Raw genomic sequence first — 14508 nt, forward strand, 5'->3', positions numbered from 1 at the left:
CCCGCGACATAACCGATACCATCAAAGGCGACCACACGTCCGTAAAATTATCGCACCGTCACGGGTCATGGACATTCGCAGCAACGGTCTAGCGGTAGTCGCCGCGCATCGCATTCATTCCTACGCTAGAACCGCTTTGGATGAACGTCTGCCCCAGTGCCTACTTGAGTCCTTGTTTGGGTGCTATGAGCCAGTACGCAGTTGCCAACACGGGAGCCTAAACAACCGTGCAGCTATGACCGGCCAAATGTATTCGTCAATGCACTCCTCAGTATCACTACGATTCTTACGCTCCTCAACCGCCCTTAGTATAAGACTGGTCGCCAATGCGTTGCTTCTATTCTTCACAAATGACCAACCCAACTATCGACTCTAACCTCAAGTTCCTGAACAAGAATAAGCAAAACGACGATACTATGGAGCAAGCAGACATCAAAGCCCAGCAGATTCGGTGCTCCAGTCTCGTCACATTACCGGTCGAGGCAATGGCCAGAACGACCACTTCACGCCCCCCTCTCCTCGCTCTACCGGGCGAGATCAAGTTGATGGTACTGTCTGAGTACCTACCTTCCAACAAATTCTTTGTTCGCCCGGATTTCGAGAGAAATCAGCTCCATACCTTCGATTTCGCGAAACAAGTCTTGCCACTCTTGATGGCCATTCCAGAACTGAAGTATTTGGTATACGACGTGTTGTTGAAACAGAATAAGATCCTAATAACGACCTCTCCTCGTGGCGGCATACCATACCCTCCGGGGTGGATAAACGCGCTAATTCCGCGACTATGCGTGCGCATACACATGACTGAGGAGGGTATACAATTTCTCCGCCAGCTAGCGACGGGGAAGCTTGGGTTCGAGAAGCTCGTCGAAATCGATATCAGACTTACGGCCGCAAGGATGAAAGTCATCTCGACAGAACCTACACTCCTAACACGTCGGTCCAGCGAGCCTCTAGTACCGCATGTCGCAGTGGTCTTAAAGAATATGGAGTCTATCGTATTCCCTTTCAAGACCATCTCAGTATCTTGCGCATATGCTGATAACGTAGGCTACAGAGACAGCTGGAGAGATTTGTCGGGTCGAGCAAGCATACTAGGTGCATTCGCAAACAAAATACTGAGCAAGATCAGCCTAAGCGAGGGAAGAACAAACGAGGATGTTTCGGAGAGGTATAGCTGCTATAGGAACAAAGATGGCTCCATACTGAAAGGTGACGAAGACGCGGTGTGGCCTTATGGGCCGGTCTGCGAGTTGTTCGAGTACACCCATGTGTTACAGATAACGATTAAGTAGGGCGAGCACATCTCCAAGTCAGATAGCTCATCGTTGCTATTGAATGAGGCGATTCGTGGAGAGACGCGGGCGACGATACTTCGATGTCATGACTGTAGGGCTACGGAGCATGAAACCGGATATGAGGTGTCAAAATCCAATTAGAGGTATTCAAAGTCGTCACAGACTATTTGACCGTTCCCGTACGAGGCAATTCAGTGACTCTTATCACGAACCCAATGAGTTGTTATATATACTTTTTCAAGCTCAGCAGTTATCTACCGAAGGCGGTGTGTAGGTATATTAGAACGAACAGGGGTATTGCCTCACTGCCGACTTCGGTTCAAAATCTATACTCAGCTTCTCATCTACTTGATCAGAAGCTTGATTGAAGTGCGCCCGAAGCCACGGTCAGACAAAGGTATACCCACCGCTTCTCTCTCGGGCCACGTATCCACGTATTCTTTCTCTGATTCAGGCGATTCCCCGGAGCGGTAGTATCGACATAACTTCGCATCGCTGTTCTGAGCTTCAGCTATCGCAATCTTTTGCAATAGCAGCTCTTCCACAGGATCGCAGACTTGGGTACGTATCCATATCAATACAGGGTCCGTGACAGTAAGCCAGGCATGTTTGTATGTGATCTTTAGTTTCTGCGTGTGGAAAAGCATTGGTGCCATAGCTTTGAGAGAGTGTCGCATTTCCTCGATTGCGGGCGGGAACTCATTTTGGTCGTCCGTGAGGTCCAGTGTTTCGGTTGCCTCTACCGACGATCGGAGGTACGGCAAAACACGACCATCGATGTCTATCTCCACGGAGCGTAGATCTGGAAACCCCATATCGCCATTAGCTAGCCGAGATATGTAGTTCAGACTCTTGAGTGTGAGTGTGATGTTAATATGGAGATGCCGAACAAACATGTTGATTGAGTGCGGCGGAAAAGCGCGATTCTCCATCGCAAAAGGATTGCAGACGACCATGGTGTTTTGACCGTAGAAAACTTCATAGATCATTCCGGCCATCCCAGGGATTGCACGCACAAGATTTAGCCAGCAGTCTTTGTAACAGGCGAGTCCATCGTGTGTATAGGACTCGCGGATTCGACAGTGACACGACCTCCGAAACTTTTGTCGATTGGGTAGAGCTAGGCGCAGAATTTGTAACTTAAGCTCATCTGGAAGAGCTAGGAAATAATCGATGGAGCGCTTGGACCGAATCAACTTCTTCAATCTGTTGATGCCGGGAAGACTGAAGCGAGCGAGAAAGCGCTTGATAGAGCGTTTGGGTTGAACGACCAATTTTAGTTCCATAATGCGGAGAGGCCGGGTTGGTTGAGTCGATAGTGGTGGAGTGGAAACAGTTTCTAGGGAATAATTGCTTGGGATTAAGAGTAAGCCTGCAGGAGTGAGTGGTATAACATGAGTGCAGATTTGCGGTGGCAGCCAGCATGTTGCTCGAGCTTTCACTAAATCACAGGCCCACGCCAACCTAGGAGAAGCTGAACACCCTAGAGCCTAGGCTGACGTTAGGTCACCTACTTTGCAAGATTTTGGTCACATGTAGCCTGTAGACCTGTTCAGCTTTGCCTTGTATGAGGTGGGCCGTGAGATAAGCCCGCAAAAGCTCTCAAGATCGTGCTTGGGGCAGCGTGTAACCGCCCAAATCATTGAAAAACTTGCCACCTCTCGTCATGATGTCAGAAATCTCTTCTCCTAACCAATCTTTCGTTGACGTAGTTCTTGGCTCTTCGATCTCTCTGACCAAGTTGCCTGCAACCTGTGACTCGATCAGCACTACTTCTTCGCTACATGTCGAGTCATCGCAACCCACCATCATACTATGACCCTGTCTTGCGGGATCCACGCTTGTAGACACGATGGCATTAGCGACGTCCTCGGTTGTGTTCGCAGGTAGACCACTCTCTTTCCACTTCTCTGAGTAACCCGAGGTAATATGCGTAGGGGTAAAGAAGGGTGCAACGACATTGACTCGGACGCCTAGCTGTCGGGCAACGGATTGTGATGCTCGTGATAAGCCTACTACGCCATGCTTGGAAGAGATGTATGAGACTACTCCAGTCCCGCCAAAGTATCCGGACGTCGAGGCGATAAGTACAATAGAGCCTCGTGTACCGTCCGCGTCCGGTGGGTTTGATTTCATGGAGTGCATAGCCATTCGGAGAGCTACATGATGTTAGAGATAGACCAGGAGAGTACTAGTGAGACAATGTAGCTCACTGTTCATAGTCCCCTTGAGATTAATGTCGATGACCCTGCCAGCTTCAGTCGCCTCCATCAATTCCCCATGTTCGTCCTCTTCGAAGTCAAAGAACCCCTTACTCTCCATCGTCCCTGCATTCGAAACAACGATATCTATCTGACCGAATGTCTCTTTCGAGAGACGAAAAAGAGCTTGTATATCGTGCCAACTAGTGACATTGGTGGGGTGATACCGGGCCCGTGATGGCTCTGTGAGAGATGCGATGAGGGCATTGGCAGCGTCACTGGAGGAAGGGAGATCAGCTATGATGATATTGCAGCCATGGCCATGGTAGGTACGGGCTGTCTTGGCGCCGATGCCGTTTGCGCCGCCTGTGATGATGACAGTCTTGGGCTTGTTGTTGGGAAGGTGATAGCACGAAGCGCTTGTATTCATGTTTGATCCAAAATGAGTATACCACCCAGTCTGGTTTTCAGATATTCCAGCCTTGTTCTCGCGTGTATTTGGGTGGTTTGAGAGAAAAGGCTGCCCCCGGGGAAAGACGCGTTTCTCCGTGGGGCATGGTGATGGGTGGAGGTTTACCCCGCTTTAGCGCGACGCGCCCCTCCGAAGACGCGTCGCAGTCGCGATCGGTCCTACTTGTCCACCCCGACTATCGGAACACGCAATGACGACAGCCAGCAATCATCCAGCAAGGCGCAACATCCTACTTCGAATTCCGCCTTGATCGCACGAATAACACCATGTCGACCAGTACTATTCCGATACCTCGCGACCCAACCGATGACGAAGCTCTTGCTCTGTTCAAGGCCATAGAGGAGAAGTTCCCATCGCAGTCACTTGGAGATGACAAGTGGTATGTTCTTCTGGTATGGTATGTCTTTTATACACAGACGAGAGCATTGACTAAGCCATTATAGCTCGCGGCGATGGTAGGCGGCGGGCAGCCGGGCTTCGCGCCTCTGCTCTACAAGGAACTCATCAAACGACCCGAATGCCAAACACCCGAACAGCGTCAGGCGTTGATGCGGAGGATCCGAGAGACACTGTTCAAGCTCATCGTCATCGTGGGCGTGTGCAAGCCGTTGGAAGCCATCTTCGATATCGATGCCATCACGAGGCCAGAGGACAAGGATTATACATTCTCTAGGTATGAAGTCATGCGTCGACAACAGGGCGGCTGCGGAAGCTGACAACAAGCAGAGAGGGATGGCAGTGTGACGAAGCCAACTCAAAACGTGGTGCAGCATGGCAAGGTCGCTTATACCAACACAACCAGGAGGGCATCGACAACGTGTTGGCATCACAAAAGGATTTCGGCATGTAGCCCCTGGCCGCTTCCTGATCCTGAGCTAACGCAGTATAGATTGGACGAGCAAGCAAATCACCTATGGCCTCTATCTATCCGATCACAGCATCCTCAACGACGTCGAGACCGAGCTCACCGTACTCAGCGGCATCATGATACAAAATCTGCCGAGAGAGACAGCCTGGCATCTGCGCGGGACAAGGCGCATCGGTGTCAGTAAGGAGGACGTGGAGATAATCCAGCAATGTGTAAGACAGCAGTCAACCTCTGTCTCGTAACGTGCACTGACCAGGCATAGATCGAGCTTGTCGCCAGCTTCTGTGGCTTGCGGCTACATAGGGTGCCAAGGGTCGCTGAAATTGAGCATGAAGTCTGAGCGGACTGGTCACAGTCATTCCGCAGATTATGTGCCCTGCTGACATACAGGAGCAAACTTCTAGCTATGGTATAAGATATGCTCATTGACCTTGAGTCACAACCAAATCCAAAGTTATCATATGCCGACAATGACCCAGCAAGATCAAGACGGCATCACAACAGCAACAGTGTCTCCATCGCTCAGGCAATGGGCAGACCTTCCCGAGGAGCTGAAAATTTATGTCTTATGCTTTATCGTTGGTGACATTCCTGAAAGCCCCGTGCCAGACAGTAACTATACAGTCATCTTCCGCAAACATATGGAACCTATCTATGAGGTGCGGAACAAGGAACTGTACCGGCTGGCCCGGACCGCTTACTACAATAACAATGTCTTCGAAATCTGTATCGAGGAGAAACCGTCTCATTCGTCTCAACGAGTCACCTTTCGTTACCCTCCTGCAGAAATAGCAAGCATGATTCGGCACTTACGCGTTACCGTTAAGGCTTACACCATGGATGTTTCACGACTGGAACATATACTACTGTGCAATTCGCAACCTTTGGCCTTTATGCTGCAGGCAACAAGGCCCTTATTACAATCGAACGAACTGGGCCTGCCTTTACCAATCGTGAGATCGAGATGGCTCATGACGGCACCCCACGACAATGTCTGGCAAACTAGATTCACGAACCTGCATACTCTGAAGCTCAGCTTCCACTTCTTTGATGATGACAATCTCACAGAAGGTGATGAAGACTGTTGTATGTCGCCTGGATTGATAGAGGAAACGAGAGCGTGCTTAGCTGACACAAAGACGTTGTTCAAGGCGAAGGAGGTGGAACTTGACCTGACGCTGGAATGCCACAATAGCATTGCGAGTGTCTATTGCAATAAGCACGCCAACATCATTCAACATTGGAAGCTGCTGGCAACGACGAAGAGTGATGAATAGCATACGAATCGCTCTAGTTCGTACTAAGTCCAAGTCTGGATTGATACGAACAGGCAAAAAGAGAGGTGAACCAAGTCTACCACCATACTGACCCGCTCTGACACCGCTTTTCTTGTCGACGGTGACGTTATCTTGCGAGCTGAGCATGTAGAGCAAACGCAGAGGTTGCTGCCTAATCCCTGGTCACCGTAGCTTTTGACTCTCACCTGTCGCGTGCGCGGTCATGACGCGCGCACTAGTTGGCACGTCAACAACTCATATCGCCAGCTCCTTCTCTCTCTGCTACAATACACCAGACGCCGAACCTCACGGCTACCTCATCTGTTCAATTCCCTCTTTCACAGCTAACAATGCCTCAGAACATACCCTCCGGCGGCACTCGCGTCGGCTTCGACGCCCTTCCCGATGAGCTCAAGGTCCAAATCCTCACGTACGCCCTCAGCACCAGCAAATTCATCATGGCAAGGAACCACAAAGCCATCGAGGGAGGTTTGAACCTACCAACTTTGCTACTCGTCAACAAGCGCATGCATGCCCTTGCCGCACAAGTGTACTACAGCGACAACACCTTTGTCATTAGGCGCTCTGGCGTGTCTTGGGGGCACGTTACCCCGGGAGCCGACGACAAGTGGCGTTTCCCTCCGTTTGTGTTCGGTAGTCACGTTCGCAAACTGGTGATACAGCTGGAGTTGTACAATCGCATTGACAACGCGGCACAGTGCCTGGAGCCGTCGTTCGAGAACGATTGGCTGGTGCTTCTCCGTCCCCGACCTGTCCACAAAGCTGCTACTCCCAACGCGCCACAGCAGGCAGGAGGGCAGGATTGGCAGACTCGATTCCCCAAGCTCACCGAATTGACGGTGCGACTGAGCACTTCTCTGCACTTGCATTTACAAATCAACAGTGACAGCGATGAGTACCGACGAGCACTACTTGACCTGCCAAACAAAGCAACTGTTGTGCTGCAGCCAAAGCTTTTAAAGCTCGAGAATGAATCAAGCGCGGAGATCAGGTCCAGTGACCCTATGCATGGCGCCATTCACAAGATGGTCAAGCTCAGAATTTAACCTGAATACCAGAAGAAAGGTGGTGGAGGTATGAAGAACTTGGAATGACTTGTCTTTCAGCAGATTGGTGACATGGGTCAACAATAAGAGCGGCCATATAGACATTGCTATTCAGTTTCTGGAAAGGATTGCTGGCTGGTTTTGCTGGACAGGAGGATACTAGCCTAGCGTGCAAGGAGATCCGCCAGGAAAGCGGAAGCTTCGAATATGGATTGTGTTCTGTCGAGATCGTTCTGCACAAGCTAATGTCCATTGTCAATATCACGAGCAGTCAATTCCAGTACCAGTTCTTACCCATAGGCCAAAGGTGATGATAGATCATGCTGTCGCACCTTATCTAGTGACATCGTACTTTAGTCCTTCGCTAGCGAAATCTTTGAGCTCGAATACGGCGATGAGTACCGTCTCGGCCCGTTGTTTGATGACGGCCTTGCATCCTCCAATTTTGGCAAACCATCCGCTCTTTTCGCACTCAACGTACCGGTCGCGAGTGACATCTTTGACTTCCTGCACGAACTGAACTGGAGACCATGGCTCGGTCTCACCTCCGGTAGGCGGACTGAGGAGTACTAGTGACTGCTCATTGCTTAGTCCAGAGCGCTCAAGAGCCAGCAGCTAAAGATCTGGTTTCTCAATGCGTGGTCCTTGACACTGTCGTGGTCCTTGACACTGTGGTGATATTATGGTCGTCGGATGCGATAGATTTTAAACCGGCTGGTCGAGAGTATGGGTTAATAGGCTCTGTGGTATCGCTTGAGGCTCGGGTTTGGGTGTAAGAGGGATCAATGATTCAGATTCCGAACGAGAGGAGCTGGTAGCAGACCGCTTCTGCCCGCTGTCGACGTGTCCGGAACTTTTGTTTCTTGCAAACAATCTTCTGCCGATAGAATGCTTCATGACGTCTGCATCGACGGGACATCCAAGTGAATTGCAAAGGAAAGTACCCGTTCTTGCGGACTGAACGAGATCTGGTAAGCGTGACTAGATGGAATGCATCCATGTCGTCGCCCCTCACGTCGGCTGCTGCAGAGCAGATTCGTCCATCTAAACCCGAACCAGTCGTTCCACTCGAAGTACCACGCCGCAATATAGTCGTTAGCGTTGGCGTCGCACAAGAGAGGGGGAGCTGCAGTGCACCAATGCGACTGCACATCGTTTGCGACACTGCATCGCGATAGCAGAAGGCACGTGCAGTGCTGTATTGCGCAAGGCTGGTATTCTTGCCAGGCGTTCATGACGCTCGTGGGCATCGGTCGGTTGTCGTCTTCCATGGATGTTCGCGGGGTTATTGGGCGCGTCATCGCACCGAGGAGGAAGGAGGCACCCGGTCGGCACACGATATCTGCGATGCAGATCAGTAAACAATACACGCTCACGTACCTGTGCATCACCAACGTATTTGCTCAACGCAATCGACAACGTGAAAAGAGGTGGTATTCCAAGTGGCTATCCTTGCCTAACAATTCTCATACATGATCAAGGAAAGCCGTCTTTGATGCACGTCCCACCCAAGTCTAATATAATGATGTAACATGCTTGAAAAATCGCTGTGCAAAGACGTAACGATAAGACATGGGACGCCTGTAGACGCCGACAGAAAAGTACTGCCATGAAATAGCAGCGGCGTATATGATGGTTATATAAAGGTCGTGCGTAAATGGCGCAAGATTGGTGAAATAAAATGCAATGCGCGTGCGCGGGGTGAGGGTCAAAGGCCGTTGCGAAGTTCAGAGTCGTCCTACCACCCTTCATCTTTCTGGTTCTTGCCCTGTCCTTTCTTGGCCGCTGCCTTCTCCTCTTCCGTCATCTCGATGAGCTCCGCGCCCTCGAGCTTGAAGCCCTTTGCGTCGACAATGTGCTCGCTCGCTGAGCCCAGGTACGCCTCGTGTAATCGTGGCAGGAAGTACTGCATGACGCTGTCCGCCAGGTTCTTAGCCACCAGGCCCTTGTCAACCCAGAAATGTCGTACAAAGACGCCCTTGCAGCCGCCTCGGTTCGCAGCCTCGGGTGCACCGTTGGCTTCGACGCAGGGGAGAACGCGAATGTCGTCCGGTCGGTCGTAGTCGTAGCGCAGGTAGTTTCCGAAAGCAGCCTGTTCGTGTGCCCAGTCGGTCTTCCAGTGCGCGCAGCCTTTGTACTTGGTCTCAGAAGGGCATTCCGCCCAGGCCTTGTACATCTCTTGTGTCCTCTTGCTCTGTCGTGCGATCACGAAACCAGTGTTCAAGTATCGGTTGCCCTTCGCATCGTAGTTTTGCGGTTCGTTCGGGTCAATGGACATCATCGCAAGGGTATCGTCGGTCATGTTCCAGTAGTTGAGCAACCATTCGAGAGGCAGATGCGGGTAGTGGAACATGACATCAGAGTCCATGAAGACGATGTACTCGTGGGTCTTGAGCGCCTCCTTCATCATGGGAACCTTGACCCAGGTGCCCCACCGGTCGGCGTAATCGGGTGCGCGGATGAACTTGTAATCGTAGCCGTGTATTTGCGCTGTCAGATGTTAGCCGAGTCGCTCGTTGTCCACTCCACGTGCCGAATGGCCCTGGATGTCTCCTCCTGTATGGTCGACAACGTACCAAACATGTAATGCCCGAGCATGCCCGCACTCAACGAGCGCATGCCCTTCCACTTCAATTGCGGGTCCATGAGCTGGCCCTTTTCCGTCAACGGCCGACTGTCGATATCCAGTATGAGCACCTTCTTGCCCAACTTGCTCTTGAACTTCGGTTCCCCTGCTAGTCTGTATATATCTCCGTCCTCGTCGGTAAAGTTGGCAGCATCGATCGGATGTAATATCGGGCCGTAGAGTGCTTTTATTATCGTCGCCATGGAGATGTCGTCTTTGGGGAGGGAAATGTTTTGCGTATGCGGGAATCTGCGCCTCGTCGTCAGTTGTTGCAAATAATCAAGGATCGCGACACGTACTGTGCCCGGAGACTGCTCGGCACGTATGAAGGAGAGCTGAAGTAAAGCAGAGCCAATGCCATGGGTATTATGGCAATCAACAGCACACGCCGCCATCTCCCCTGTGGTCCCATGTTGGCCAGCGATTGGTATGAGTAGTCGGCCATCGTCGCGGCTCGTCGTCTGGGGTTCAGAGGCCTAGAATGCGATCCAGTTCGCCTGCGCGTGGGAGTCGAGTATCACGCCCTCGTTTTTTTGCATCCAGATCCAGTTGGTCCAGTCCAATCCAATAATTTCCCAAAGATGCCGAATCTGAACAATGGAGCGTGCGTCGCGTAGTGGACACCACGGAAAGACGGTGGTGTATGCAAAAGATGACAATGTATGCGGATACCGGAGAAGCGCTGCGCCGGGTGCCAAAAAGGAGCGGTAAGAAAGGCAGGATGACAAGCAAAGTGTCCCTCTGCCTCAAAGGAGGCGGCCGACACGCCCCCAGTTTAGTGGCAGTTGTGTCAGTCGGTAGATCCTTGCTTCCATCCCTAAGCAATGCAGGGGCCACTACCGTCTGATTGGGCTTAGCTGCCGCGCCGGGAGAGGGCTGGAAGGCTGAAACGCCGAAATCTGGGATGCGCGCCCTGTGGCTGTGCTATGCTCCCCGTCGACGCCTGTGGGACTGCGATGAGGGTATTCGAGATGCAAACATGGGCCTGTTATGTATTCACAATTTGGTTCTTGTGCGGAATGTGTCGTGCACTGTATTAGCCCAACGAGCCGGTGCCGCATGCGCCTTTACGATAGTCAGCTTAGTAGCCACTTTGTACACGCAAGCCTCTCGTACTCGGCTGTAGATGGCAGGATCGACACGGGTGCGGCGGTGCTGAAACATCACCATCAGTCGGAGCAGAAGACGCGACCATCCTAGAAACCGCAAGCAAGGCTCATCGTGTCTTCCTTCGTCTCGACCTTCTCGCAATTGACTTTTGCTGAAACGCAGACTTGGTCGTACGTTGAGTGCCCAAATGCGACGACGACGGCTGACAAAAGCCTGGCTCGAGTATCTGTGGTACCGTGTTACGTCTGGCAGCGTGACGCAGGGTCTCACGCGAACTCGTTATGAATATAATCATGTTGGCTGTATACCTACGGACTACACTGACGTTGCAGCAGCAATCTGTAGAGTTTCGCGAGCGTGTCCATACTACACGTCTGGAGCTAGGCGTCCAACAAGCGCAATAGCTCGTAGTCCTTTGCAATACCAGGACTGCTTCTCGCACAACTCTCGATCAAGGTCATCATGATACCTACCCACTCGCGCCATCCTTCCGGCAGCGTTTCTCGTAATCTTGGGTCTGGCAACTGCGCTACGGCGTGAAACAATAGCACCTGTCCAAAGCACTGACAACACCACCCAAACTTGATTGGTAGAGCCGACAACATTTGCGTGCAAAGACCCATGGTAGTTGGCCAGTACATGCCACCGCGCAGACCCTCGCGCACCTCGTTGTACTCTGCATCACTGGTGAACGCTGGTGCATGCAGCGCTTTGTAGAGGAACGGACGGCCAATGTGGAACTTTGCGACGAGGTAGCGGCTTCGCAGCATGGCCTTCGCGATGACGTGTGCAGGGCTGTGTGAGTCACTGGCGTTGTCGGTGTCGGAGAACTGAAGCGACGGTGGGAGGTTTGCGCGCCACTGCTCTAGTTGGTGATGCATTTCTGCTGTCAAACTGGCGCTGGGGTAACCGTCTTTCTCCGCAAAGGTATACAGGCTCTGCTTTACGCGTGTCAGGATGATGCGATGGGCCGCTTGAGCGAGAAAGTGGAAGTTGAAGAAAGAGTCCTCTTCATCGGTAAGCAGTCCCGATATGGACGTCTTTGGCCGTGGGCATTGGGTAAACTTCGGTAGAGGCGTATCTGGCTCGTAGTCTAATAGGCCGCTATGCGGAAGTAGGTCCAGTTCCTGTGTGATGACTGTTTCGTACATCAAAGTACACCAAAACAGTCGTGATAACATATCGCCCTCCCATGTGTCATAGTCAATCGCTCCCGTGCGGGTGAGAATGCTAGCGCAACAGAGGGCCGCCCTGTTCACGGTGGTCCAAGAATCGAGAGGCCGGAGAACCTGAGCATAATACAGAGTCGAAAGCATGTAAAATTGACCTGCTTGAACATCGTTATCGCACATGAGGAAGCCGAAGCGATGCCTTGCTTCGTTGAAGAATTTGAGCCCCGGTGGATCATCTGCAACGAGTTCGTACCAATCCGGGTGCACGAAGCCACGTCTGGCTGGAGAGTGGCGCGAGGGAAGAGCAAAGTCGCCTTCCTCGTGAGCCTTGACAGCTAAGCAACCTAAGGCAAGCACATTGAGTACCAGCGCAGACTCCACGTCGTACCCGAACTCGTTCTCCATAGCTGTGCCTAGTGTGCTTGAGAAGAAATGATACTTGTCAAGGATCGGCGTGTTACGGTGGAAGACGGCAAAATAGGCATCTGCAAGGCCTTTGACTGCCGATTGCGGGAGGCTCATCAGCCAGCTCTCAGGGACAGTGCCGTAGGGACGATCGATATGTATCGGCAGCTGCGCTCGCCGGTTCTCAATATCGACTATGTAGTCCTCTGGAAGCTCTGCTCGGACAGTGACGAAACCGCTAGGAAGTATTTGCTGTATGGCCGGCCAGAGCGCGACACGATGTTGGCTGAAGGAAAGATTTACTGCGCCTTGGACTTCCATCACCGGGAAAGGACTTTTGGCGGGAGATCCCACGACTTGTGGCGACATTGCTAACTCGTGTATGCTTAGCCTGCCATTATGAGAGTGGTGAGAGGGCATCGCTGAGATGTGATATCCTGGACTTGGTTGTGAGAAGATGGTGTGAGGTGACTGATGGTCGTTGATAGGCCCTGCCGGTGAAAGTGGTAATGTAGACGACGGCTTTGGCGTATTGATCGCTGTTGTCAGGTCTTCGATCTTTGCTTCCAGTCTTCGGATAGCATTGATTGCCAAAGTCAATGACTGGTCTTTCTTCGTACTGCGTGGTGCCTGATACGTGCACTCCAAGTTCATGTTCCTACAGTAGCCGCATCTTGGCCGATCTTCATCACAGCGCGTCTTCCTCGATCTGCAGATGTCGCAAGCCTTCTCTAGTCAGCAGAGCAGTGCATGTCATTTCTTGACCACATACCAAGGTCGCCATGAACGATCGCGGCTTCTTCAGCGACGAGCCATCCCCGTCCTCGTGGCTTCCGCTACGCTCCCCATCGTAGGACGTCTGCCGCTCTGGAGGTTCTGCTTGCGAGGAGGATATGTTGGCATGGGACCTCTTGGTCATAGCATATCACGATGTATTGTCGATTTCGCGCATGGGAAGCGGTGTGTAATTGCCAAGGTTGTAGGAGATGACTGGGAGCGATCATGGCCGGCGACGGAGATGACCATGCTAGCGTGCACAGACCAAGGCGGAAGTTCAATCTTGCCCAGCTGCCTACGGCCTCCATCTTTCCTACACCAACACCTTGCCTCACTGCCTTGCTATTGACCTGTGAAATTTGCACTCATTGACCTCAACTGATACAATTACAGATCTCTCGCACGGTATTGCGACACGACAGTACGACCAAGCTCGTTCTCGACGTATCGCGATCCTGATACCGAAACTTACCCTAAGGTTATGCGCTCTACGGGCGATGTAGCAGTGTATATCCTGGGGTACGTTCGAGGTACGGTTCGCAGACCACGAGCTTGTTCGTATGCGTGCCATGCGCCCATGCACCCATTAGTCCTGGACCTCGAATTTCGCGTCCGCTGATGTGTGTCCTGCCGCGCAGCGTGGCGACTGCGACCTGTTGTCTCTGATACTATTGCCATGATTCTAACGTGATTTGCCAAATTCCGTCCTCTGTGACCACCGACTAATGTATCTCCAGGTTCACATGGCTCTTCTCCGCCGAGGCTTGCCTACATGGTGTCCTGGTATCGCCTGTGCCCGGCCTGCTCTCTGGCTCTCTTTTCGATGAGCATTGAAGTGGCGTCTTCATGCTGCCATCGCGCTGTCTTCCACAGCCGCTTTTCATGTCCCTTCTCGTTGGCTTGTTGCGACACCCTCCCGCGTCGAAGCTGAAGAGTTTTCTTGCCACGGAGTCACCACTCTTGTCTCCTCAGCTGGCCTGTCTTGCACAGTGCAGTTGTTCGGGCATTCTTCTTCTTGTCATCTCATCCAAGTTCCTTCAACTCGTTGTCGCCGCCGTTGCGGAGAAGAGGGGGGAGGTTCGTCGGGGTTCGAGAGGAGCAGGCGCGGCAGCTTGCATCGGCAACGACTGCGGGCAAGGTCTGGTTCGTCTCGTGAGAAGTATGCGATGGGTACAGCTCACTTCCTGTGCTGTCGCTTCGTCAACTGGGGGTGCAGCTGGTGCTCCAAAGTTTCG

At 52.2% G+C, this 14508-nt stretch overlaps 7 protein-coding genes across 7 annotated transcripts; 3 read left to right on the forward strand and 4 right to left on the reverse strand.

Annotated features, from left to right (window-relative positions):
• Positions 1-350: 350 nt before the first annotated feature.
• Positions 351-1295, forward strand: J4E83_003405 (uncharacterized protein; the record flags this gene model as incomplete). The annotated part of the gene is made up of 1 exon (XM_049330342.1): positions 351-1295. One exon carries the CDS (start codon positions 351-353, stop codon positions 1293-1295), a length of 945 nt encoding a protein of 314 aa, XP_049190838.1.
• Positions 1296-1642: 347 nt separating this feature from the next.
• On the reverse strand, positions 1643-2194 carry J4E83_003406 (uncharacterized protein; the record flags this gene model as incomplete). The annotated part of the gene is made up of 1 exon (XM_049330343.1): positions 1643-2194. One exon carries the CDS (start codon positions 2192-2194, stop codon positions 1643-1645), a length of 552 nt encoding a protein of 183 aa, XP_049190839.1.
• A 706-nt stretch (positions 2195-2900) lies between these two features.
• J4E83_003407 (uncharacterized protein) lies at positions 2901-3929 on the reverse strand (the record flags this gene model as incomplete). The annotated part of the gene is made up of 3 exons (XM_049330344.1): positions 2901-3050; positions 3105-3457; positions 3512-3929. 3 exons carry the CDS (start codon positions 3927-3929, stop codon positions 2901-2903), a joined length of 921 nt encoding a protein of 306 aa, XP_049190840.1.
• Positions 3930-4237: 308 nt separating this feature from the next.
• J4E83_003408 (uncharacterized protein) lies at positions 4238-5179 on the forward strand (the record flags this gene model as incomplete). Its single annotated transcript, XM_049330345.1, has 4 exons — positions 4238-4363; positions 4415-4644; positions 4871-5051; positions 5102-5179. 4 exons carry the CDS (start codon positions 4238-4240, stop codon positions 5177-5179), a joined length of 615 nt encoding a protein of 204 aa, XP_049190841.1.
• Positions 5180-5675: 496 nt separating this feature from the next.
• On the forward strand, positions 5676-7183 carry J4E83_003409 (uncharacterized protein; the record flags this gene model as incomplete). Its single annotated transcript, XM_049330346.1, has 2 exons — positions 5676-5681; positions 6476-7183. 2 exons carry the CDS (start codon positions 5676-5678, stop codon positions 7181-7183), a joined length of 714 nt encoding a protein of 237 aa, XP_049190842.1.
• A 1738-nt stretch (positions 7184-8921) lies between these two features.
• Positions 8922-10254, reverse strand: J4E83_003410 (uncharacterized protein; the record flags this gene model as incomplete). Its single annotated transcript, XM_049330347.1, has 3 exons — positions 8922-9673; positions 9760-10058; positions 10109-10254. 3 exons carry the CDS (start codon positions 10252-10254, stop codon positions 8922-8924), a joined length of 1197 nt encoding a protein of 398 aa, XP_049190843.1.
• Positions 10255-11299: 1045 nt separating this feature from the next.
• Positions 11300-13415, reverse strand: J4E83_003411 (uncharacterized protein; the record flags this gene model as incomplete). The annotated part of the gene is made up of 2 exons (XM_049330348.1): positions 11300-13222; positions 13269-13415. The coding sequence occupies 2 exons, from the start codon at positions 13413-13415 to the stop codon at positions 11300-11302; spliced, it is 2070 nt and encodes a 689-aa protein (XP_049190844.1).
• Between the last annotated feature and the right edge of the window lie 1093 nt (positions 13416-14508).

The sequence above is a fragment of the Alternaria metachromatica genome (genome assembly GCF_023757995.1).
Source record: "Alternaria metachromatica strain BMP 0045 chromosome Unknown scaffold_5, whole genome shotgun sequence".
NCBI lineage: Eukaryota > Fungi > Ascomycota > Dothideomycetes > Pleosporales > Pleosporaceae > Alternaria > Alternaria metachromatica.